Below are 24224 nucleotides of genomic sequence, written 5' to 3'. Positions count from 1 at the left end.
GTGCAGCAGTAGCAAGGCAACATTGAAAGGTTAGCTGATGACTTTGGGTCTCTCTCTCTCCTCTCCTCCTTGAAGTGTGCTGTTCTCTTACCCCACCCAAAAAATATAGCTGCTGGCCATGCACAGGAGCTGATCAGCAGCTGTAGATGCATGAGGGATATGCTGAAAGACCTGGGACCTGATTTACTCCCTTTATCAGTGACGACCCCATTGAGAACAGTTTTCCAACCATGATAACATCAGAGTTTCCATTGACAGGCAATTTCATAATGGCAGCAGTACACAAGGGGGAACAGATGGAATATTTCAACAGGGAATTTAGTTCTTGCACAAGCTCACCTACTATCACATATACAATATATATATATATATATATATATATATATATATATATATGGTCATTCCTTTTTCTCTGCCTTCTTGTTGACTGATTCTCATGAAACACACTTCATTGGAAAGCTCTTGACATGAAGAATTCAGGAATAACTACAGTTTTCATTGTAATTCAATGTCTGCGGTTTATATATCTAAACAAAGTTTTTTTTTTAAAAAAAGACTTAGGCTATCTTCTATAGCAATGTACAATGAAGTTTTATTTTTTTATATAAAAAGTCAAATACAATTAAACAAACATAATTCATTGCAAATTTGAGTAACATGAAATATGAACACAAGAACGGTCTCTGTATACTTTTAGAAATACAGATGCAGGCCAAAGTACAATGATCTTCCAGTAACATAGACCTATAAAAATCATGAAAAAGTTAAGAGACACCTACAGCTAAAAGTAATCAAGTCAAAGTTTAAGTCTCTAGCTGTTAAATTTAACAAAATAACATTTATATTCCACACATTACAAACATGTCTAGATGTAAAAAAGCTTACTGGTAACAGTAAACAGCATGGAAACAGTGAGTCTAAGCACATCTTACACCACCCCCTCATTCTATCCCTCCAGCCCCTAAAAAAGAAGCTTTGCACTGCCACCTCAATGCTGCCACACTGACCTTGAGAAGCCTGCATATATAGGTAACCCATCTGAAGAATTATAAATATTGAGATGAGAATGAAGTTAAATGCAGACAGAACTAGCAGTGACAATCACATTGTTGACAATTGCCATTCAAAGTACAATTGCTGCTGCTAACACTGGCATTAGGGCAGACAATTAATACATGTTTATGTCATAATAATCCTTTATCCTGCTTCAGTCCTTTGGTGAATTATAGTCTTGAATCATTTTCCTATGAGAAAGAAATATCAACTGAGCAAATAGTTTGATTATAAGAATCTTTAATGCTTCCTTCTGCTTAGCTGGTCCTTTTTATTCAAATCGGGCCTCATGACAATGATGTAGCACTTGGGGAAAAAGATGCAGCCCAGCAAGCCAGCACTGGAAGCCAAGATGGAGAAGATCTCCACGGCCACCATGTATTTTCCACTTGTGCTCAGGTAAGTTGGAACAAAGGACAGCCAAACACTGCAGAATACCAACATACTGAAGGTGATAAACTTGGCTTCATTGAAAGTGTCTGGTAACTTTCTGGCTAGGAATGCCACAGTGAAGCTGTCAATGGCCAAGAAGCCCATATAGCCCAGAACGCAATAAAACATGATAACAGAGCCTTCACTACATGCTACGATAATTTTGCCGTACACTGAGTGCATGTCCAAATCTGGGAATGGAGGAGAAGTGCTCATCCAAACTAAACATATACCCACTTGAACCAGGGAGCAGAATACAACAATAGAATGTGCTAATCTTTTCCCTATCCATTTTTGAAAAATGTTTCCTGGCTTGGAGGCCATGAAAACCACAACCACTGTAATGGTTTTGGCCAAAACAGAAGATACAGCAATGGAGAAGATGATTCCAAATGCAGTTTGTCGAAGGAGGCAAGTCACCTCATTGGGCTTCCCAATGAAGAGCAAAGCACAGAGGAAAGACAGAAGGAGAGAGATGAGGAGAATGTAGGTGAGGCTCCTGTTATTGGCTTTGACAATTGGAGTGTCGCATTGTTTAATGAATATTCCAAGCACTGAAGCTGTGACCAGAGAAAGAAAAAGAGCCAAGAAACATAAACTGGTGCCCAGAGGTTCTTCAAAAGAAAGGAAATTTAGAACCTTGGGAATGCAATGAACTCTGAACTTGTTTGGATATTGATCTTCTGGGCAGCTAATGCAATAATCCATATCTGAAACAGAATAAAATGTCAATATTAAAGCTGTGATTATTATTGTATGACTGGTAGATGACATGAAGGTGGGTGGAAAATATATGAAGCCTGCATTGCTTTCTATGTGATATAATTCTATGTTGTTTGAACTTGTACAAATCAAAATAGGTTTTTTTTGTTTTTTTTTTAAACTTTTCATCACCTCACTGAAAATCACTTCCAAACCCATTTCAGAGGCCTAGACTACCTTCTCCACCCAATTCACCAAAGCCATCCCATTTGGTGGAGGAACTAACCATTAGCAGAACAGCAAGAACCTGACAAGGGCTGAGTTGTGTGGAATCTTGGCTAAAGGAGTACTTTTTACCCTTGATAAATAACACTGGAGGTTCTGTGTCAAGGCTGGTGACTGGTACACCTAGGGGTGACCACATTACACCAGTTTTAAAAGCTTTTCACTGGCTTCCAATTAGTTTGCAGGTAAAGTATAAAGTGTTGGTTATTACCTTTAAAGCCCAACATGGTTTGGGTCCAGGCTACCTGCGGAAAACCCTTCTCCCGTACAATCTGCCCTGCACACTCAGGTCCTCTGGGAAGAATCTACTTCAGTCAACCAAAACTAAGCTGATGGGTATTACCCAGAGGACCTTCTCTTCTGCTGCTCCCAGACTGTGGAATGGCCTGCCAGAGGAGATTCGTCAACTTGACAGTCTTTTAGCATTTAAAAAAGCAATAAAGACTGATCTATTTCATCAGGCCTACCCAGTGAAATTTTAGAATGTTTTAAGGATGCTTTAATCATGTATGCTATGTTTTTAATCAGTTTTAATGTGTTTTATATTCACTGTTGTTCCCCACCTCGATCCAAGTGGAGAGGTGGGAAATAAATTTATTATTATTATTATTATTATTATTATTATTATTATTATTATTAAAGAAAGCTTTCATTTCATTGCAGGAAATACATTAGGTATAGGAGTGTCCCCAACTCAAGATGGAAGGAGACCTAAAGATTTGTCTCTTCTCCAACAGACAAGAGCACAAATAAGTGGGAAGTGAGGTCAGGAACCATAAGAGTACCAGTCCAGCAATAAAAGGAAAGTCAATACAGATTAGCGGGCAGTCTAGGAAGCTTGGAGATCCTCACTCTCTCTTTTCCATTTTCCTTCTAAAGCTGCCTGATTTACACCCATACATCCAACAGTAACAGACCTAATATTGGGTGAGTGCTTTGATATACTTTTTTGTGATGTCTTTTGTACTTTGCTGGGTGAAGAACTAGCCATTGGAGATGAGATGATTTTGTTGAAGTTTTGGATCCATCAGAGTTGTGCACAATGGAGGCTCTGGGGGTGGGGATGAATGGCACCATACTGGGTACTGAGGGGTGGACACATAGTAGTCCATCACACCTCCAAAGCCGGTCAGGTGCCCATGACATCATTACCATCAATTTCAGGGATCTGAACCCTTTCCTGATTGCACCTCCTGTCATCACTCCCACTTAATTGTCTAAATATTTCATCAGATGAGTATTTCTTGACAATTTATCTCCTACCTTCCTTGTTTGCGACCTTCCCTTCTGGACATGATTCACAATTGTAGCAGCAAAATGTCTCCCCCTCCTTCTTTTTCTTGCTGTCTCCAGGATGGCACTTGTCATTACAGAGGGAGACAGGAGGTGCCTATACTTGAATAATGGAAAAAGTGAGCACTACCTTGATTCTTGGAAAATATTGCTTTAAAAATAAACTATTGCTAAATATGGTGGGTGATGTCATGAAAGAAGAATACTGTTGCTCATTGGCCATTGTTGTGTGGTGGTAGAGAGAGGATTTTGCCTCCTTCCCATAAGTTCAATGTCATTAAGGCATAGGCATGGATGGTGAGGCTATGGTATGAAGCCCAGTAACATAAGGCTAGCTGTGGCCCCTTTATCTTCAGAAAAAAAAACCATGTCTCCCCCAGTGGCCTGTTCTAATATTGCAGCAATCAAACTCTTCATAATATTTCTGATGGGGCTGGATTGGGAGCGAGTGGGAATTCCTTTGGATCCAATTACCACATCGGCAGATGAAAGGGACCAAAGAAAGGAATCCACCCATTGGCCCTGACCTTGGTTTTGGACTGCAACTACCATCAGTCCTGGAAGGCATAGCCAATACTCAGGCATGATAGGAGTTGCACTCCAACACCTTCTGGAGGCCCACACATTCCCCATCCCTAAACATATTGGGAGTTGCTGGGGTTGGCTTTGGTTTCAGTTTTGCCTACTTTACTTTGGCCATAGCTAGACCTAAGGTTTATCCCTGGATCATCCAGGGGTCAAACCTGTTCATCGATGGCCATGGCTAGACCTAAGGTTTATCCCTGGATCGTCCAGGGGTCAAACCTGTTCATCTAGGTGCCACACAGGGGATCCAGTGCTCAGGCAGGGGTGAACCCTGAATGATCCCAGGATAAACCTTAGGTCTAGCTGTGGTCTTTGTCTGCTTTAGTTGTAAGAAGAAAAGATGCTTGTTCATATTAAACAAAAGGCCTGTTTAAAGCTTGCATTTGTCTTCTGTTTCAAGTGTGGTCAGATAAAACTTACTCTGCAATGAGATAAAGGGCAGTGAAGAGCTGTAAAATGTTGTTGGTGGGTTATATTTCACTTTTAGGCTAGAATGAGATACTTTCCATCTAGCATTACAAGACAGGTATATAAAATCAGTGGCGAACAGTATAACAGCATATAATACTCTCACCAATGAAAAAGTTTCCTTGTTTTTATATGTGCCATTTGTCTGACTTTAAATAAACTGAGAGTGCACCTGGGAAGTGTAGTAATGTGCTCATGTGCAAGGTTTCATATATAGTAAATAATGTCAAGTAGCAAAACTATGTCAGTCCCAAAGCTGATTAATTCACTAGGACTCCTCTTCCGGCAGTACCTTTAAATTTTAAAGATGCTCCATTTAAGTGTGTGTGTGTGTGTGTGTGCATTTAAGCCTTGTTTTACAGATTCAGTTAAAAATATTCCAGGACACATAGGGAGGAAGAAAAGTCTTAAAATTTGTACAGCAACTAAAAATAAATGTTAATTTCTGATACATTGAATGTCTCACATGTTTTTTATTTCAGTGATTTTAATATTAACATATTATGTAGAACAAGTTTGTCTTAATTGTGAAGTGTAGAATTAGACAAAGAACCAAGGCCACACCCCCTTGGAGGCCGGACATGTCAAGCTGGCCCCACATTGAGGGGGTGGGCAAATTGGGGTGGGCACGCATCCTTGAGGGCAGCCATATTGTCTTCCCTTTTGGTTTCCGAAATATGGTCAGCCTACTTGAGTAAATCTGTATCTCATTGGCTGGCAATAATGTATTTATTAGGGGTGTGCAAATTGGGTCTTCTCTCCCTCAAAATTTGATCTGGGTCTCCATAGAAGTGATTCTATGCCTCAATTTCAGAGTGCTCCGCCTCTCTCTCCGCCTTGTCGAATTACCCTTCGAAGAACCGTTCCGTATTTCAGTAAATGGTACTAACAGAAATGCTTACAACTCCCTCATTTTTAAAGATAAAGAGATAAAACTTGGCATACTGATAGCTTGTAAGAAGGGCTTTAGCTCTGCCAAGCTTGAATCAGTTGTTCATTCTTTGATTTTTGGGAGTTTTTAAATAGAAATTAACAAAAATGCTTACATTTGTGAAAATTTTAAAGATAAAAAGATGAAACACGGCAATGTGATAGCTCTAAAGTAGGACCTTATCCTTGACTAGTTTCAATCAGATCCATTCATGCCTTGATTTTTTAGGATTTTTTTTTAATTCCCTACTCCAGCCTTCTCCAACCTGGTGCCCTCTAGATCTATTGGACAAACCCCACCCCTGCACCAAGTCACTGAAAAAAAGAGCCTGCCTGTGCCTGACTTAGGTGTAGAAGCATTCTCACTCACCATGCCAGCCAGCCAGCCCAGTAGCACTTCCACACTATAGAAATGTGGATGATTTACTTCTATGACTCTGAACAGAAACACACTCCCTCTCTCTCTCTCGCACCTGGCCAAAATCAGTAGCCAGTTAGTGTTTCCCACTCCCCCAAACACTGTGATTGGAGGAGAACACAGTCAGGGACAGTGCTGTGGCTATTCCTAATTGGTAAGCAACAGATGTCAATATCAAAGCTACCCCTCACCCCACTTACTGTCTTCCAAATATGGAGATATTGAATTCTCATTCTCTCTCTCTCTCTCTCTCTCTCTCTCTCTCTCTCTCTCTCTCTCTCTCACACACACACACACACACACACACACACACACACACACACACAGAGAGAGAGAGAGAGAGAGAGAGAGAGAGAGAGAGAGAGAGAGAGAGAGAGAGAGAGAGAGAGAGAGAGAGAGAGCAGGATAATTCCGAAGACTTTAGAAGCTCCAATTACCTATGTCTCCATTCTGATATTAATTGATGGGTTTGGAAGTGGACAATCTCTGCTCTGGAAGATTGAATGCTCCATGGAAGTTCACGGTTACCATATAATTCCTGGGTGGAGTGCACACCACTAGTATTTATTACTGCTTTGGTTGCAAAATTTGCCTTGGCTGCAAGCAAGGCCTCAGCTAGATGAGGGGGTTCAGAGGGAGGCAACCTCACAATTTTATGATCATGAGATCATCACCATGGTTTACATGTGGCGTGCAACATAGCAGCAGCCACTTTTATGTTAAAGAAGACAGAGCGCATGAGCACTCGTGTGCAGAAGGTAAGTGGGTGTTTTTTTTTAAAAAAAAAACAACCCCACTCCCCCCACCCCCCACCCCGATGGACACAGAGCTTCTCTTGGACAGATAAGAACACAAGAGGTGCCATGCTGGATTAGACCAAGGGTCCATCTAGTCCAGCACTCTGTACACACAGTGGCCAATCAGCCATCAGCCAGGGACCAACAAAGCAGGACATGGTGCTACAGCACTCTCCCACCCATGTCCCATACCAACTGGTGCACAGAGGCTTACTGCCTTGAATACTGGAGGTAGCATGCAACCATCAGGGCTAACAGCCATCGATAGCCTTCACTATCAGTGGCACATCTACTCTACGACACTATGGCTGCAGGGAGCTCTCTGAGAAGTTCACAAGCAATGCATAATGGCAAACATCTCTGCTCTGTTAGTCACCAATGTGTGGAATTGGGATAAGAAATGAATTTTGTCTGCATATTTAAGCAACATTGTCTAACCTGCATACCCAACTCTGTGGATTTGAACACAGTTACTGTATTTCTATGAAAGTCTAAAATGAAAACTTTCATTAAAATGTGCATTATGGAAAATTACTTAGGGTAAAAATGCATTCATTGGGGGAAATGGTATAGGACAGGGTTGGGGAAGAATTTTTTGCCCAAGAGATGGATTCCTATCAGGAAAGTATCAGATGTCACATGTCAGCAGTGAGATGGGGAAAGCTCAATGTGTGAGTGGCCACCCTCCAATCGCTCTGTCTCACACACAGCTCATTCAAGCCACTCATAGGCAGCAATTCACACACCAACAGTAAAATACACATACATTGTTCTAATTATACACACTCCATTTGTGCACACCATTCTGATCATACAAACACAGAGAGAGATGTGCACACACACACATCATTCTCACCACTGCTGCTCTCCTGATCCATGGAGATCATCTGAGGAAGAGGCATTTTCATCATCATCATCATCATCATCATCATCATCATCTTCCTGTTGAGCACATCACACTGGGCATGAAATGTGGGCCGCCTACCATCCTCAGCTACTTTGCAGATAAGGAGTAGAGAGGGCACAAAAGTAACCCCCATCTTAGTTGGGATAGGAAATGAAAGGAAAGGAAAGGAACCTCTCATGCAAGCACTTGAGCCATTGCTGACTCCTAGAGGGATGCCTGCTTTCGCTGATGTTTTCTTGGTAGACTTTGTAGTGGGGTGGTTTGCCATTGCCTTCCCCAGTCGCAGTTACCTTTCCCCCCAGTTAGCTCATTAATAATAGTAAGTTGCATTGAGGGCCAATTTTATTGGTAGAAAGGTGGGGTATAAATCAAATCAAACCAATCAATCAATAATAAATGCCCTTCTTGGTTGGGAGTCAGGGCTTCAACATGAAATGAGAGCACAGGGAGGGATTTTGCCTCATCTCTCAGACCAAGCCTGGAGTCTGATGCATGGAAGAAGCCCAAACAATAAAAATAATATATTCTAAATCATGCAAGAAAAACATTTGAAAGTACAATAATAGAATCACAGAATTGTGGAGCTTAAAGGGTCCACAAGAATCATCTAGTCCAACCCCCTGCAATGTGCAGGAAAACCAGTTAAACCATCCATGAGAGGTAGCTATCCAGCCTCATCTTAAAATCCTCCAGAGATGGAGAACCCACAACCTCTGTAGGTAGACTGAATCATAATTCCACTGTTATACAGACCTTACCACCAGGAAGATTTTCCTTATAATTTGATTGAAATCTAGGTAGCTGTAACCTACAGTCATTATTTTGGGTCCTAATTTCTGTGACAATGGAAAATAGTTCTTGACCATCTTCTCTGTGGTACCCTTTTATGTTTCTGAACATTGTTAATGTGTCTCTCCTAAGGGCACTAATTGGTACACGTTGAAGAAGGTTAAAGTGTAGGAGATCCCAGTACACTCAGAATATCTAAGCTGAATGCTGAGGATTCAGACATCTAAGAAAGAACAAACCAAGGCTACATCTTCTCCTTCTGGTTGTCATGTTCATATTGTCACTCACTCACAAAAGAAGATGGGTTTGAAGCTGGCTTTGTATGATTATGAGTTGTGTCAAATGCGAAGTAACGTAGTTATTTCCACACCTGAATGAAGACTTTATGCCACTGGATACTCTCTTCATTAATGGTTAAAGTGGCACCATGAGGAACCTGTGGATCCAGCCTTCCCACTTTGTCTCTGATGTAGGAGTTATTTGGGAAAGTGACCAAATTAGAAATATCAAATCCAGCTACTAATTCTCCACATTCATTGAAGGTGACTTCATCTCCAGCACTGTTGTTGAATGAGATCCTCTGGAAAAAAGAGCGAAGCTAGGTGGGAAGAGAAAGCAATCCAGGATATTATTAGGTCTTTGATTAGTCCCTCTTTCTTTCTTTCTTTCTTTCTTTCTTTCTTTCTTTCTTTCTTTCTTTCTTTCTTCATGCACCATTACACATGAATTCAAAGCACAGTCCTAACTTTCTGATGGGGAGGGCTGGTGTTGTGTGTGAATGTAGGTTTTGTGCCCTTCCACCAATCTCATCTGCTGGGCAGGGACACCTCCAGATTACAGGGATGGTGTTATGGGATAACACCATTTGGGATAAAGGAGGAAAGCAGAACAGGTGGACTTCGGAATGTTTGCGGAGGGGCCCAGCACATGAGCAAGGAAAAGCCACAGCCCAGCACAGCTGGCCTCACTCAATCATCATCAGCACAATGTAAAGCAAGCCTCATTCTGTGTGTTTGCTGGAAGCAATTGTTGTTCCTGGTGCTCTATCCCAGTAGCATTTCTGCCAGCTCCCTGACTCCACTTGGACTATACCTGAACCTGGAAAGACTTCGACCATTCTTCTGTGCATCCCTAAATCATGTGTTGTTTACCCTGGCTTCTGATGGATAATTTTGGCATACTGCTTGGACTGTTTAATGAACATTCTAACTGCTGTTTATCTCTCAGCTCCTGTGATTTAAGACACATTGGGACTGCTGTGTCTGGGCAGATGTAGAACTACCACACTCACCCGTGGTAGCTGGAGGAAAACCAGGAAACGTGATATTCTAGAGGACTAGATGGGTAGGCTGACCATATGAAAAGGAGGACAGGGCTCCTGTATCTTTAACAGTTGTATTGAAAAGGAAATTTCAGTAAATGTCAGTTGTATATATGGGGAACCTGGTGAAATTCCCTCTTCATCACAACAGGTGCCCTGCCCTCTTTTAAATCTGGTCACTCTAGTAGAGCTCCTGCAGCTTTAACTGTGGTGATGAAGAGGGAATTTCACCAGTTTCCCCATATATACAAATGGCACCTGCTGAAATTGCCTTTTCTTTGCAACTGTTAAAGATACAGGAGCCCTGTCCTCCTTTTCATATGGTCACCCTATAGATGGGCATAACTGCCTAGGTGTCTGCTGGATCCAATTCTACTCAGTTCACCTGGTATAAGTCCAGTGTAGGCCCACCTATTCCATTTCAGAGCCAGCATTGCTAATTCAACCCTCCCATTCTTTCCAGTGGGAGGGTAATGGAAAATGCCCAGATCCGCTCAGCTGGAAAGCATAACCAAACTGAGCCCTCACATCTATTGCCTTTGCTGGTGTGAGTAAGATTCATGACAAATATGTATAGGATTGAAACATAAAAGAATATGCAGCAGGAAAAAAAACTAATTCTTGAATTCAGTTCATTAAAATGACTGTGGAATAGAAATAGCTTACCTGGGTGGTGGTGGTGGTGGGGGGGGAACACCAACCAATTCTTTGAAAGTGGGAGCTAAATTGAATTTTCATAGGATTGCAGAGAATCCTTATAAAAATCTCTAGAGAATAAATAACTATTGGGGTTAAAGGAAACAATATCTGGAATGCCTGTCAATCTATTATATGGTTCACCTATGGTAGGTCCAATGCAAGCCCACCTACTATGTCAGTACAGAGCCAGCATTGTTAATTCAACACTCCCATTATTTCTAGTTGGAGGGTAATCTGCTAGTTCTTAATGGTTATAGCAATACTCAGGTGTCATACAACCAGTTAAAAAAGCCACAGACAAAATCTATCAAACTGAATAATCAGTAAACACTGATAATACAACCGTATGCATGCAAACACAGTATGCATTAGGATAGCAACCTAAAACAATTTGAAGCAGTAAAAAACAATTCAAGAATTCACATCATTAAAGTGTGAAATGCTTAGTGGACTAATAATAACTTACTTTTTAAAAAAATCTATGAAAGAGGGAGTTAAATTGACTTTTCACAGCAGTTGTTGCTGATCTTTGGAGAATAAGTAAATATTGAAGTTAAACGAAACAATATCTGGAATGTGAAGTATGGTTTATTTGAAGATAACTGAACTAAAAGGAGGGATCTGTCCTACAGAAATATGGTGGTCAATATAATACTGACAACAACATGTCAAGCTAACATGAGGTACTCTAATTATGGAAACAGATCTTTGTTTGTATGGAGATATTACCTTCCAAGGTTCCACAGCATGAGGGGACATTCTGTCCACGTCTTTCATTCCTCTGGTATTGGACCTCAGTATGTGTATGGTCTGAAAAGCATGCACCAGAGCATAAACAGCATTATAGATGCTGTAGCTGTGGCCAGTCATGCTCATTTCAAAAATGGGTGCAAGTGCACTTTCCAGACGCTCATTCCCAGTACAGGATTCCATTAATTCTGTTTGGACCACAGAATTTAGAAAGGAACAGTCAAATACTTGCTCCCAGAAATCTTTGATAAAACCATTTCCTTCTGCTGCTGAAGGGTGGATGGTCTGAATAAATTCTTGAAAGCCTTCAACTTTCTTTGAGTGAATTGTGAAGGTGAGAGCACCGTGAAGCATCTGCATATCAAACCCCCTGTGGAAGGTAGTTAATGTGACATCTATTTGAGCTGTCATAATCCAGACTTTCCCAAAAGTTCTCATCTCCTCATATTCAGCACTTACTTCAGAAGTCAACATTCTTATCAACAGAAAACCCGTCAGCCATGTAATGGATGTTGTTTCTCCGTATATGATGACTACATTGGCTCTGCTTGTCATGAAAGACGGGCGATTATTGTGATAGAGATCCCAAATATCCTGTATGCTCATAACAAAAATATGTTTTGTAATAATTTCACTGAATGCTGAACAGATTCCACTCTGAGAAAACTGTGCCTCCAAGGTCTGCAAAAAGTGCTCTCCACCTTCGTTATCCATTGTGATGAAACCTATGAATTTCCATCCAAAATGGAGAAGTAACTGGATTATTCCCAGGTACTGAAGTTCTTCATTTGGGACCATGCGAAAAAAGGGAATCAATTCAGTTTCATCACTTTCTGTTGATTCAAATGAACCATAAGAAACCTTTAAAAAATGGAGGTGTACATAAATTTAGAGAGGGAACAAAAGTACTAATTTATTGCTTAATTAGTATCTCCTATCTCACCTGTTCATCCAGAAGGACATCCAAAGTAATATGAATTGAGTTATAAAACATTACATTATACTAGGGCTGTGCTCCACTCTGTTCCAGATCCCCAAGTCCGTAGCGGAGCGACACAGTGGGGACCCGCTAAATTTCAATTCGGATTCATTTTTGGGGACCTCCAGAGCAAAGCAAAGCCATTCAGTTCATTTTGGATTGCTTCGCCTCGATCCGGAGCTGTGGACGCCATTTTGAACGGTTTTTGTATTGAATTGTATTGGGCGAAAAAAATGCCTATAACTTTTTAAAGATAGAGTCCTGAAAATTACTGAGCTTAGAAATTGCTCATAGGGGGACATTTTTGTAGATTTTCAGAAATATCTGTTCAGCAGTTGGGTTGCAATGAATTTTTATTTAATGAATAAAAGCAGGAGGGGAAAATAAGCTTTTTTCAGCATTGACAGACAGCTTCATCTCCCAATCATGCTGATAAGTGATCACCCCATGTGAAGCATCCTCCAATCCCAATGTTGGAGGGTGGGACTAAGCCAGAGGCATACAGGGAAACTTTTCTTTCTCTGTGTTTGTGGGGTAGGACTTCGGTCAGTGAGGAGCAAAATTTTCTGGAGCTCTGTTTGGAGGAGTTAGTTAGAGATAAAACTAACTAACTCCTCCAAAAATCAGAGCATGATCTGATTTCCTTCAAAGTAGCCTTGCCTAAGGTCCTACATGTAAGCTACCATGGTGCCCAATTACATGTGTGTAGCTTACAAAATAACAGAGATAACTGCATTTCTGTAAATAGGGGAAATCATTTAAAATTTCCCAAAAAATCAGGGGATGATCCCATTTCCTTCAAAGTGGCCATGACTAAGAATCTATTTAGAAGCTATCATGGTGCCCATTTTCATGTTTTTAACTTGAAAACTAAAATAGTTATAGGTGATTTACATTTGCAATAGAAGTCTATGGGGGGGGAGGGAAATGGAGATCCGGATCTGGATCTGCAACGGAGTGGAGCGAAGCAGATGCAGATTGATCTGAAGCAGAGCACACCCAATCTGGGAGGTCTGGATCTGGATCCAGAGCGGATTGGGGGGGTCTGTGAACAGCCCTACATTATGCACTCCCCTGTAATGCTTTCCTGCATTTTTTTAAAAAATGTAAGGTTTGGTTGGGAAAAGTGAAGGGAAAAAGTAGATTCAGAGGTGGATAATTCTGTTTTCTATGATAAACCATGATAAACAGAAGCAGCTCTACATTTGGCATTAATGGCTTTGTCCAAATTATATTTACACAGAAGTCAGTAGTAGTCTCAATCATTATAAGAACCTGAAGCAAGAGCAATGTGTATGTAAATGAATGTGGTAGAGAGTAAATGCTTCCCACTACTTGTTGCATGAGCCCATGTAGGAAACTGAAAGTAGTAATTCATTTGAATTGATTTTAATTCAGGTTAAGGGATTTGAAAAGTTGTGTAAAGTTATGTGTTTAATTTCTGCCCTTCATATATTCCATAGGATTTACAGCAACCACTCCGGGGCCAGAAAAGTAGGGAGCAAATCAAATACAGATCTTACCTGTGGATTCTTGTAAAGTCCTAAGATGTCTTTCATTCGTGAAGAAGTCTCAGAGTCAAGTCCACCAATGACTCCTATTAGAGTTGTTGGAATGCCACATTTGTAGTTGGGGACAAATCTTTGTGATTTGAAAAGCACATCCAGAGTAGTACGGCAGGCCATCCTTGCATCATGCAAGCTGTCATATATGTGAAACCCAAGAGTGACATTGGGCAAGATGTTGTGATTCTCATTGATCTCCTTGATGGCATACACCAAGGCCAGAACGTGCTGGTAGAACTTTGTGGTCACGCTGCGAAGAGAGTTATACAGTATGTTCTTTTGCTGTACCTTTATGCATATTATGAAACTAATTGATCCCTTATCTAGTCTAATCTTGCTCTGAGAGTTTTAGCTTCATAACAAAATGTAGTATAGTAATCATTGGTTGGATTCTACTGATAACTAGAGCTGCACTCTGCTTCTCTTCGTTTCTTAGAAGCAATAGCGGAGTGGAGGAGAAATCAGTCGGGGGCTGGTGAATAGGGGTGTGCATGGACCCCCGATCCGCTTCTCTTCCAGATCCACAACTTCAGGATCAGGTCTGCTCCACTCAGCTCCACCTATAGTCTGCTCCAGTTCGCTGTGAAGCTCCGGATCCGGATCGGAGCTCCGCTTTTTCCTCCCATAGGATTGCATTGAAATCCAAAAAAGCCTACAACTTTTTTTCTGTTAGTGTTAGAAACCTTAAACTCAGCACCATGATAGCTTATCCATGTATATGCATGCATGCCAAGCCTCAAGTAAATCCAAGCCTCCCCTGATTTTGGGGGAAATTTTGAAAATCAGACACCCCATTTTCAGACATGGGATTTGCTCCAACATTTTGACAGATAAAAAACTTTGAAGCAGGCACCCTCACAGATGCTATCTAGATCCACATTCATGGCAAGTTTCAAGCAAATCCCATCATCCTCTGATTTTTGGTGGGGCTTTAACCTTTTAACTCACCCCAAATCAAGTCCCATGCTAGAACTATATCAATTTTCATGTTAGAAAGGTCAAATTAGGCACCATGATACCTCATGCACATACATACAGGCATGACAAGCCTCAAGCAAATCCAAGCCTCCCCTGATTTTGGGGGAATTTTTGAAAATCGGACACCCCAGTATCTCAATGATTTAAAGCTACAGACAGCTCAATGGGGCCATTTCAAAGGAAATCCCAACATGCCATGAATTGGGGAGTAAATAACGCTAAATATAAATCTTCTTCCACACTTGAAAAATTTATTTGGAACTTCAAAAAGTCTAAGTGAGCGCAGGAAGGACTTATCCTCTGAGTCAAAGCAAGACACACACAAACCATCCCTGCGAGGCGGGCACAGAGGAGGAGGCAAGGATTGTTTGTTTCTTTCTAAGCTAGCAGTAACTCATTGCAAACCAACCCTGTGAGGCAGGCACAAGGAAGTGCGGCAAGGATTGTTTGTTCCTTTCTAAACCAGCAGTAATGCATTGCAAACCAACCCTGCGCGGCGGGCACAAGGAAGTGCGGCAAGGATTGTTTGTTTGTTTCTAAGCCAGCAGTAACGCATTGCAAACCAACCCTGCAAGGCGGGCACAGAGGAGGAGGACTGGCAGCAAGCATGCCGGAGGCTGGTGGGCACGAACCACAAAGCCCATCATGTAGTGCAGCTCCCAGGCACCAGGCGGGCAGAGAGGCAGGCAGAGATATTTATGGGGGCACAAGGAAGTGAGCCAAGGATTGTTTCAAAGTCAGTAATGCAAACCATCCCTGTGAGGCGGGAGCAGCACAGAGAGAGATGCCTTTTCTTTTGCATCCCATAACTAGGAGGCTAGGAGGATAAGAGTAAAGCTTTGTGATCCTTGCTTCAGAGTTGATTGACTGCACTGTGATCATAGCCATTATTAAACAACAACAATAGTAACGTTAATAATAGAAGTACTAATTAATATTAATAGCAATAATGATAACAACAACAACCATAAGGAGTTGAACCACAATGAAAGCCTGCCTGACTTCACTGAAGAGGAAAAACCAGGAGAGCTTGGGCTATGGGGTGTATATATATATATAATGGAATAAATAAATAAATAAATAAACAAAAAAAGTTGGGGTGGAATTAAAAGCAGCAGTGTTGCTGAATAAACAACAACAAGAATTTTTTTTTAAAAAAGGCTATGTCTGTCTTTTACCAGTAAGAGGGAAGTGGACGTGCCCAGGGGGAAGGGTATATGCCAATTTGACTGGCCCTAAGTAAGTACCAGTCTTTAAGAAGCTACCTGTCATTTCAACTCATGACAGGCATTAGCTTCTCCACTCCAGTCTCCCTCCATTGGTTACTCTTTGGAGGGCTCTGATGATCCTCCAAGGAGTGCACTGGGCACATCCACATGCCCTAGGGGACCTCATCTCCTTGCACCACATCTATTCAGTTGTTCACCAAGGTTAGGGTGGGTAGCAGTGCTGTGTTTCCTATCTGTTATTTATTTGCTTAGTATATGATTTCAGGTTGTGTTTGTGCGTTTGGTGGGGCTACTGTTTAAAAAAACACAGGGAAAAGTCCATTCAGAGACTAAGAAATAGAAGTTTCCCAGTATCCCAAATTACTAAGTATCCCGTTTTGCCTATCCTCCCCTCTAACTTCGGGATTGGAGGATGCTTCATCAGGTGATCATGACTGGGAGTTGAATCTGCCTCTCAGCACTTCAAAAAGGTACCTTTCCCGCTTTTTTACCCTATTTTTTTAGAAAATTATAGCAAGCAAACCGCACCATGCAGAGCGCTGAAAATAGGCTCAAAATGACCCCCACCCACGACTCTCTAAGCACACCAAGTTTCAAATAGCTTTAAAAACAAAAAAGTTATCCACTAATCTTTTCCATAATGCAATCCTATGGGTGAAAAAATCCAAAATGGCGGGTGGATCGCTCTTAGAAAAGAGGAGCGCTCCACCTATGGTTGCTTCTCTGTGCCATGCTCCTCCAGCCCCCAACTCGCTTCTCCTCTACCTCAGGCCAAGGCGGATCAGCAAAATTTGCTGTTGCTTCTCTGATCCTATGAGAAGCGGATCACACCCCTACTGGTGAAGCATCGCAAATTCCCCCAAATCATCTGTCCTATTGATTGCTATGGGCAAGCACTTTGCAATGTATCCCTATGGTTTTTCTATGGAGAATTCTGTGCTATTATTGATTGCTATGGGCAAGCGCTTTGCAATGGATCCTTATGGGCAAGTATGGAAAGATGTCGGAGTAAATCCCATTTCTGAAAATGGGGTGTAGGATTTTCAAAAATTCCCCAAAATTCAGTGGCAGGTTGGATTTCCTTCGAACTGAGCATGAAGGTGTATACATGGATAAGCTCTCATGGTGCCAATTTTGAGGTTTGTAACATGAAAACTGATGGAGTTCTCAAAAGGGGTGTGAATTGGGGTTAGGGGGTGATATTTAAAATGAAAAAAAAAATGCCAAAAATCAGAGCATACTAAAATTTGCTTGAAACATGCCATGAATGTGGATCTAGGTGGCATCTGTGAGGGTACCCATTTGCAAGTTTGTATCTGTAAAAATGTCAGAGTAAATCCCATTTCTGAAAATGGGGCGTAGGATTTTCAAAAATTTCCCCAAAATCAGTGGAGGCTCAGATTTGCTTCCATCTGGGCATGAAGGTGGATACATGAATAAGCTCTCATGCTGCTGATTTTGAGGTTTGTAACATTTACAGTAAAAAAAGTTAAACATGTTTGAATTTCAATGCAAGTCTATGGGGGGAAAACCCAGAGCTCCGAAGCGGAGCTCCACAGTGAAGTGGAGAAGACCATAGGCAGGTCGACACAGGGTGTAGCAGACCCAGTCTGGAACTTTCAGATTGGGATCCGGACCAGATTGGGGGGTCCATGCACAGCCCTACTGATAACCATGTATATTTGAAAGATATTTCTGAAGTATTATATAAAATGTTTTAAAACAATGTAGAAAAGTTGTATCAGGAGATCAACTTGCAGATTTTGGTAACTGGAAGCTGACTTATCCCCAATTCTCAGCACTCCCTAAGAATGCTTCCCAAACTTTGGGGGTTACCTGTTGAAGTGGTTGAGCAGTGGTATTTGGGGCTGAATGTTAAGGGGGATTTGGGAAACAATCAGGCAGAGGCACCCCTTTTATACTCACAGAAGATCTATTCTATTCCATTCCCCACAGGTGACAGTGATCCATTCATCTATCCAAGCAATGGGAGGACTGGGGAAAGGTCATTTTGCCTTCTTCCACATTCAGGAACTTCTCATCATTTTGTGCTTTTTAGCAAAGCAGAGAAATATTTCAGGAAAAGTCAATTCAAGGCAGGTCGTCTTCCAGGCTAACCGCAGCACTGAAATGTTTTGGGCTGGGGATACCTTGGAACATTTTTGTTTTCCATACTCACATGATTCTCTAAAGTATTAAGCAAATAAATGGCTAGGGTTGGAGAATGTATAGTGAGTACTTTTTGACCCTTTTCTCACAATTGTCAAGAAGCCAAAGACCATCAATATCAGCATTGAAACTCCTCCTTGATTACACTTCTAATCTTCACTCCCACGTTTTTTCAGAAATGTCAATGAATACTCTCTATCTATCTACCCATGTATCTATGCTCTTCAAACCTGTGGGAAACCTGTTGAAGTGGTTGAAATGTGGTGTATGGGGATGAATGGGAAGGGGGATTTGGGAAAATATAAGGCAGAGGCACCTTCTCCACTCCCAGAAAGTGTTTTCCATTTCATTCCCCACAGGTGAAAGTAATCTGCTGGTCTGTCCATGTAAGAGGAGGACAGGAAGAAGATCATTTTGCCTTCTTCCTCTCTCAAGAACTTCTCATCATTTTGTGCTTCATAGCATGGCCAGGAAACATTTCAAGAAAAAAGCAATTCAGGGGGACAGAAAAGGAAATATCCACACAGGTCTGTAATGCAGATCCTCTTCCAAGCTGGCCAGCACTGGAACGGCAGCAGTCTTGTTTGGGGCTGGAGATAGCTAGGAACATATTTTTTTTTGTCCATGCCCACATGATTATATAAGGTATTAAGCAAATAACTGACTACAGTTGGAGAATGTATAATGAACATGTTTTTGATCCTTTTCTCACAATTTTTAAGGAAGCCAAAGGCCATCAATACACTTCAAATTATTCGGAAGCATTTCATTTAAGGTATCAAACACATCTATCTATCTATCTATCTATCTATCGATCGATCGATCGATCGATCGATCGATCGATCTGTCTATCTATATCTATCCATCCATCCATCCATCCAGGAACCCATCAATTCACGTATGTACGTAGAAATCAACATTTTTAAAAAAGAACAAAAAAATTTTTAGTCAATTTTTAAACACAAGTATGAACTCAAAACATTGTTGATAACAATAGTAATTCCATACATTGGAAAGTTTACCAACTCCTCAGAAGGGTGTTTGTGAAATGAAACTTTAGTAGCAAAGTATTGGAAGACTGATACTATTCCACCAATGATAATTTCCCCTGGATGCTGCCACTCATGTGGAATATGCAGAGGATGATTTCCAGAGCACGTAATACCATGGACTTCACAGGTGAGGTACAGGAGCTTCAGTAGCATCAGATACATCAGCATGCTAATATCAAAGTCTCCTCTTAAATCTCCCGTGCATTTCTCTACAACATTCGCATTAAACAATTGAGGTTGGATATCAGCTCTCTCTAGCAGTACAGCTCTGAAATTAACTTCAAAACCTGATCTTTAAGTTCAGTTGTGTCCAAATATCTTTTGATAAATTCAAATAGAGAGTAACCACTAGTGTACACAAGGAAAGGGGGAAAACTATTCAAATTGACAGAGCTCAGCCTCTTTGTATTTCCAAATCCTTGCTGTCAAAGACACATAGAATGTTTTATAATCATTTCAGATGGCTATTTTTCTAGTTTTCCCTGGAAAGACTTGCTGTTTCCATTAGATGAGTTAACTGAAGTGATGTTGATAATTACAGAGGAAACAATGATTACTGTGATGCCTTGGGGTCCTTCAGGTATCATCAGTTGCAATTTCGCGGAAACAAACATGTTTGTCTGACACCAGCACAACTTTCTCTTGTTCTGTAAAAGTTACATAGCAACTGAGTGGTGAGTTCAGGATCAATCACAGGATAGGATCAAACCAGAAATGGACAGATTCTGAGGCACCATCAATTATCTCTATCTATAAAGCTGAAAGTATGTTTCCGGGATTTATGTCCAGATACGTTGTTTACCCACTTCCAGAGGAGTTATAAACTTGAGGTTTGGCACACTGAGAGTTCTGGCTGCACAATGTACCAGAACAATCTAAAACTCCAAATTTGGGGGGGGGGGGTAGTATCTGTAAGGGATTTAATAAAAAAAATCTAGGCTTGCAACACAACTCCCTATCGTGGTAATTGCTTACCCAAAAATATAGCAGAGTGCAGATAGCAGCAGCAGCGTGGAGCTGGAAATGGTTTCAGCTTGGAGTTAAGAACAAAAAGGAGCACTCACGGTCTTTGGTCAGTAAGAAACTTTTACTGACACTAAATAAATTACTTACAGAATAAATGGTCATATATACAGTCCTTTCACCAACAGTACAGCAACACAACGTAGCAGTGAAGATAATGTCATAGCAGTAAGAAGCCTTACAACATGGACTTCTTAAATACACTTTTCTCCTTGGCCCAATTAACCAATAGTCTCTTCATCTTGTACTTCTCGTACCGCACGTAGGCCAGGGAAGAATCTGCTTCATACTGGACTTCTCCTGGCAGAGACAATCTGGCCAAGGACATCTTTTTAACTCTTTAGAGTCCTTTTCCTTCTGTGGGTAAAAACCTAACCCCAACACTCCCAGCATGCCTTGGGCAGGAGGCCAGACTTACCAGCCTCTGGTGGCCATTGCACATATGTAGGTGGGTGTCCACTGTGTGCCTTTCCCAACCCCGACTTCTAAGGTCGGTCTCAAACAGTCAACCCAATACCACGTAAAAGGAAACAGCCCACATAAATGGGCTGCTGTGGTGCCTCCTCCATGCATGGTCTTAAAAACGTAACTCAATACAGCAGTGTGACGAGGAGAGGCTGAACTCTGAACATGCCCAAAGGCACCCCATCCTGATATAACTCTTAAGAGGGAGCGAGGCAGAGGAGGCACTCTGCTCATGTCCAGAAACAGGCCTTGGCCCTTCAGTACAGGCTCCTAATGGAGCACTTGGTTGGTGAGAAGTGCAGGCCAATGCAGTCCTATCAGGACTTGCCCAGAGCTAGCCTTATCCATTGATAGCCGCTTGCCTCCCCTCTTTGGCGATGCAACTCCTTAATGCTCTATCGAGGAACAGCATCACAATGAGAGGAGGGAAGCATCTCTCAGTGGACACAGGCACCTGCAGGCCACCCAAGGCATGCTGGGAGGTGTAGTACAGACATGTAGAATGGCTGATTTTAAATAAAGCATGGGTTTGCAAACCAGGACACTATGTGCAAACCAGGGGCTCATCTACACCAAGCAGGATATTCCACTATGAAAGCGGTATGAAAGTGGTATATAAAAGGCAGGAGCCACACTACTGCTTTATAGTGGTACTGAAGTACACTGACAACTGTTGGGGCCCATTGACACATACCATATACCACATTCATACCACTTTCATAGTGTTATATCCTGCTTGGTATAGATGTGTCATGGGCACATCAACAGTTGTCAGTGCACTTCAGTACCACTATAAGGCAGTTTTGCAGATCCTGCAGTACACATCAAAACTGCTATAAAGCAGTAGTGTGGTTCCTTCCTTTTATATACCACTTTCATATTGGAATATCCTGCTTGGTGTAGATGAGCCCCACATTACTATGGGCACATCTACACCAAGCAGGATATTGCACTATGAAAGCAGTATATAAAAGGCAGGAGCAACACTACAGCTTTATAGCATTATTGAAGTCATGTACTGACAACTGTTGGGGCCCATTGACACATACCATATACCGCTTTCATACTTCTATATCCTGCTTGATGTGGTTCCTGCCTTTTATATTCCACTTTCATAGGGCAATATCCTGCTTGTAGATGAGCCCACTGTCTCAATCCTATGTCAGCCCCCACTTTCTTGACCTCTCATTAACTGTCATTGTTCTCCTTGTAACTGACTTTCTCCAGCTGTCACTAACCCCATCCGCCATTCCATTCTAGCCTCCGCAATCAGTCATTCCTCCATTCACTCTTCTCTTTCAGTGGTATTGTCAGGCTTTTACCTAAACAAACACATAAACTTTATTCAGAAATTCCTGCATCTATTTTGGAATGTTGTGGTTTAGTTATTACAGAAAAAAACAGCATAAAAAATCTCATTAAGTTAAAAGGCCTTGGATTTTTTTTTTTTTTTTAAAAAATCACTTGGCACTGGAAAGACGTTAATGCAGTCATTAGGCAAGTTTGTCTTGGAAAAAGAAATCCATAAGCAGGGTGCCACAACTAAGAAGGCCTGCACATTCACAATGGCCACCAAAGGATGGTAAGTCTGGCTAGCTGGGAGTTGAAGGCATAAGCCTAGTTGTTTGTTTTTATAAAATTCTTTAAAATACTTAAAACCCAATATTTAGAGTTTTTAGATTGTTATTGTACAGCCATACCTATCAGTGTTCCAAATTTCAAGTTTCTAACTCATATGGAAGAGGTAAAACATTTCCAGACATTTATCCCACACACATACGTTCCGCTTTATATGTAGAGATTTACCACTACCTTGGAACTGGAAGGTTGTCAGTTGCAGAATGTTGGACCCAAGTCCCAGATGTGACTCTTTGCTGGAATAAACATCTGGAGCATCTGCAACTGAAACTACCATTCCCCATTATGAATTTCAACCAATGCCATGCTCATGGAATGATAGCGTTGAAATGTTCCTTGAAGGTCATCTAGTCCAACCCCTGGTTAGGTCAGGATGCATTTGGCTGAGACATGTGGGGCAAAGCATTTGCATCTATTAACCCAATAGGCCCAAAGCCAACTTTAAACAGGCCCAGGGGGAATTTGAATCTTTCCTCCCCACACCAATGCTCTATCCACAAATTATGTTCTTGTCATCTCATTACTAAAGCTGAAAGAAGCAGTACAGGTAAAAAAAAAAAATGAAGGTTAAATATGGACACCTGTCTTATCTTTTCCAAAAGAGTCAATAGTGACTGAGCAGGGCATTTTTTAAATTATGGTTGCAATTAAAGTAAAGGACAACAGCAGCTCATTCTGACAACAAAAAGAACAACATCATCCATTTTGGTGTCTCCCACTCCTCAGGAGACATGCAAATATCATCTTGCACTGAGGATGTGTCTCTGGGGGGGGGAGGGGGATTTTGGTAGTGGGAGATCCAGTCACTGACACATAGGCTGTAGCTAGACCTAAGGTTTATCCCAGGATTGTCCTGGGGTCAAACCTGTTCATCGAAGTGACACACAAGGCATCCAGCGCTTAGGCAGGGATGAACCCGGGATTATCCTGGGATAAACCTTAGGTCTAGCTATGGCCATAGACAGCTGGGTTTGTGATGGGTGTATAGACTGCATGGTAAATTGCCTGCCTGGTGCGAAGGTTGCAGATATCATGTACCATCTAGGCAGGAGGTGGAAATCCAGGACCACCAAGGTGGCTTTCACTGAAATTCTACCTGTTCCACATGCAGGGCCAACTAGACAGGTGCAGCTGAGAAGTCTCAATGCATGGATGAGATGATAGTGCAGAGAGGAGGGTTCAAATTTTTTAGGCACTGGGGAATATTTGGGGACAAGCCAGGATTGTACAAAAGGGATGTACAAACAAAACTGGAACCAGAATACTGGTGCTAAACATAAAAAAGGTGGCAGAGGAACTTTTAAACTAAAACCTGGGGGAAAACAGACAGGAACTGGGAAACATCCAGTTTGGGTTAAATCCTCTGAAGGAGATGAATCTGAAAACATGTTTCTGATTGTCCCAATGTAGAAAGGGAGCAAATAGGCCATGAGTACATGATAGAACAGGATAGACAATCAAAGAGGTTAAAGTGCAACAGGAAAAAAGGGATATGGAAGAGACATCTGGGAGGGACACAGTGTATAGGTGTTTCTATGCAAATGCTAGAAGCCTCCAATCCAAAATGGAAGAATTGTGGTGTTCGGTTTCAAAGGAAAACCTGGACATAGTGGGCATTACAAAAACTGGTGGAATGGAGAGAACCAGTGGGATAGGGTCATCCCTGGATATAAACTTTACAGGAAGGACAGGGAAGG

At 41.5% G+C, this 24224-nt stretch overlaps 1 protein-coding gene across 1 annotated transcript; it reads right to left on the bottom strand.

Annotated features, from left to right (window-relative positions):
• Positions 1–1293: 1293 nt before the first annotated feature.
• On the bottom strand, positions 1294–12227 carry LOC134406549 (vomeronasal type-2 receptor 26-like). The gene is made up of 4 exons (XM_063138025.1): positions 11409–12227; positions 9030–9257; positions 3736–3862; positions 1294–2195 (listed from the first exon to the last, which is right to left on the bottom strand). The coding sequence occupies exons 1-4, from the start codon at positions 12225–12227 to the stop codon at positions 1294–1296; spliced, it is 2076 nt and encodes a 691-aa protein (XP_062994095.1).
• Positions 12228–24224: the final 11997 nt, after the last annotated feature.

The sequence above is a fragment of the Elgaria multicarinata genome, chromosome 11 (genome assembly GCF_023053635.1).
Source record: "Elgaria multicarinata webbii isolate HBS135686 ecotype San Diego chromosome 11, rElgMul1.1.pri, whole genome shotgun sequence".
Taxonomy (NCBI): Eukaryota; Metazoa; Chordata; class Lepidosauria; order Squamata; family Anguidae; genus Elgaria; species Elgaria multicarinata.
Note: the sequence above shows the minus strand (reverse complement) of the source record. Positions and strands in the feature narration are given on the sequence as shown.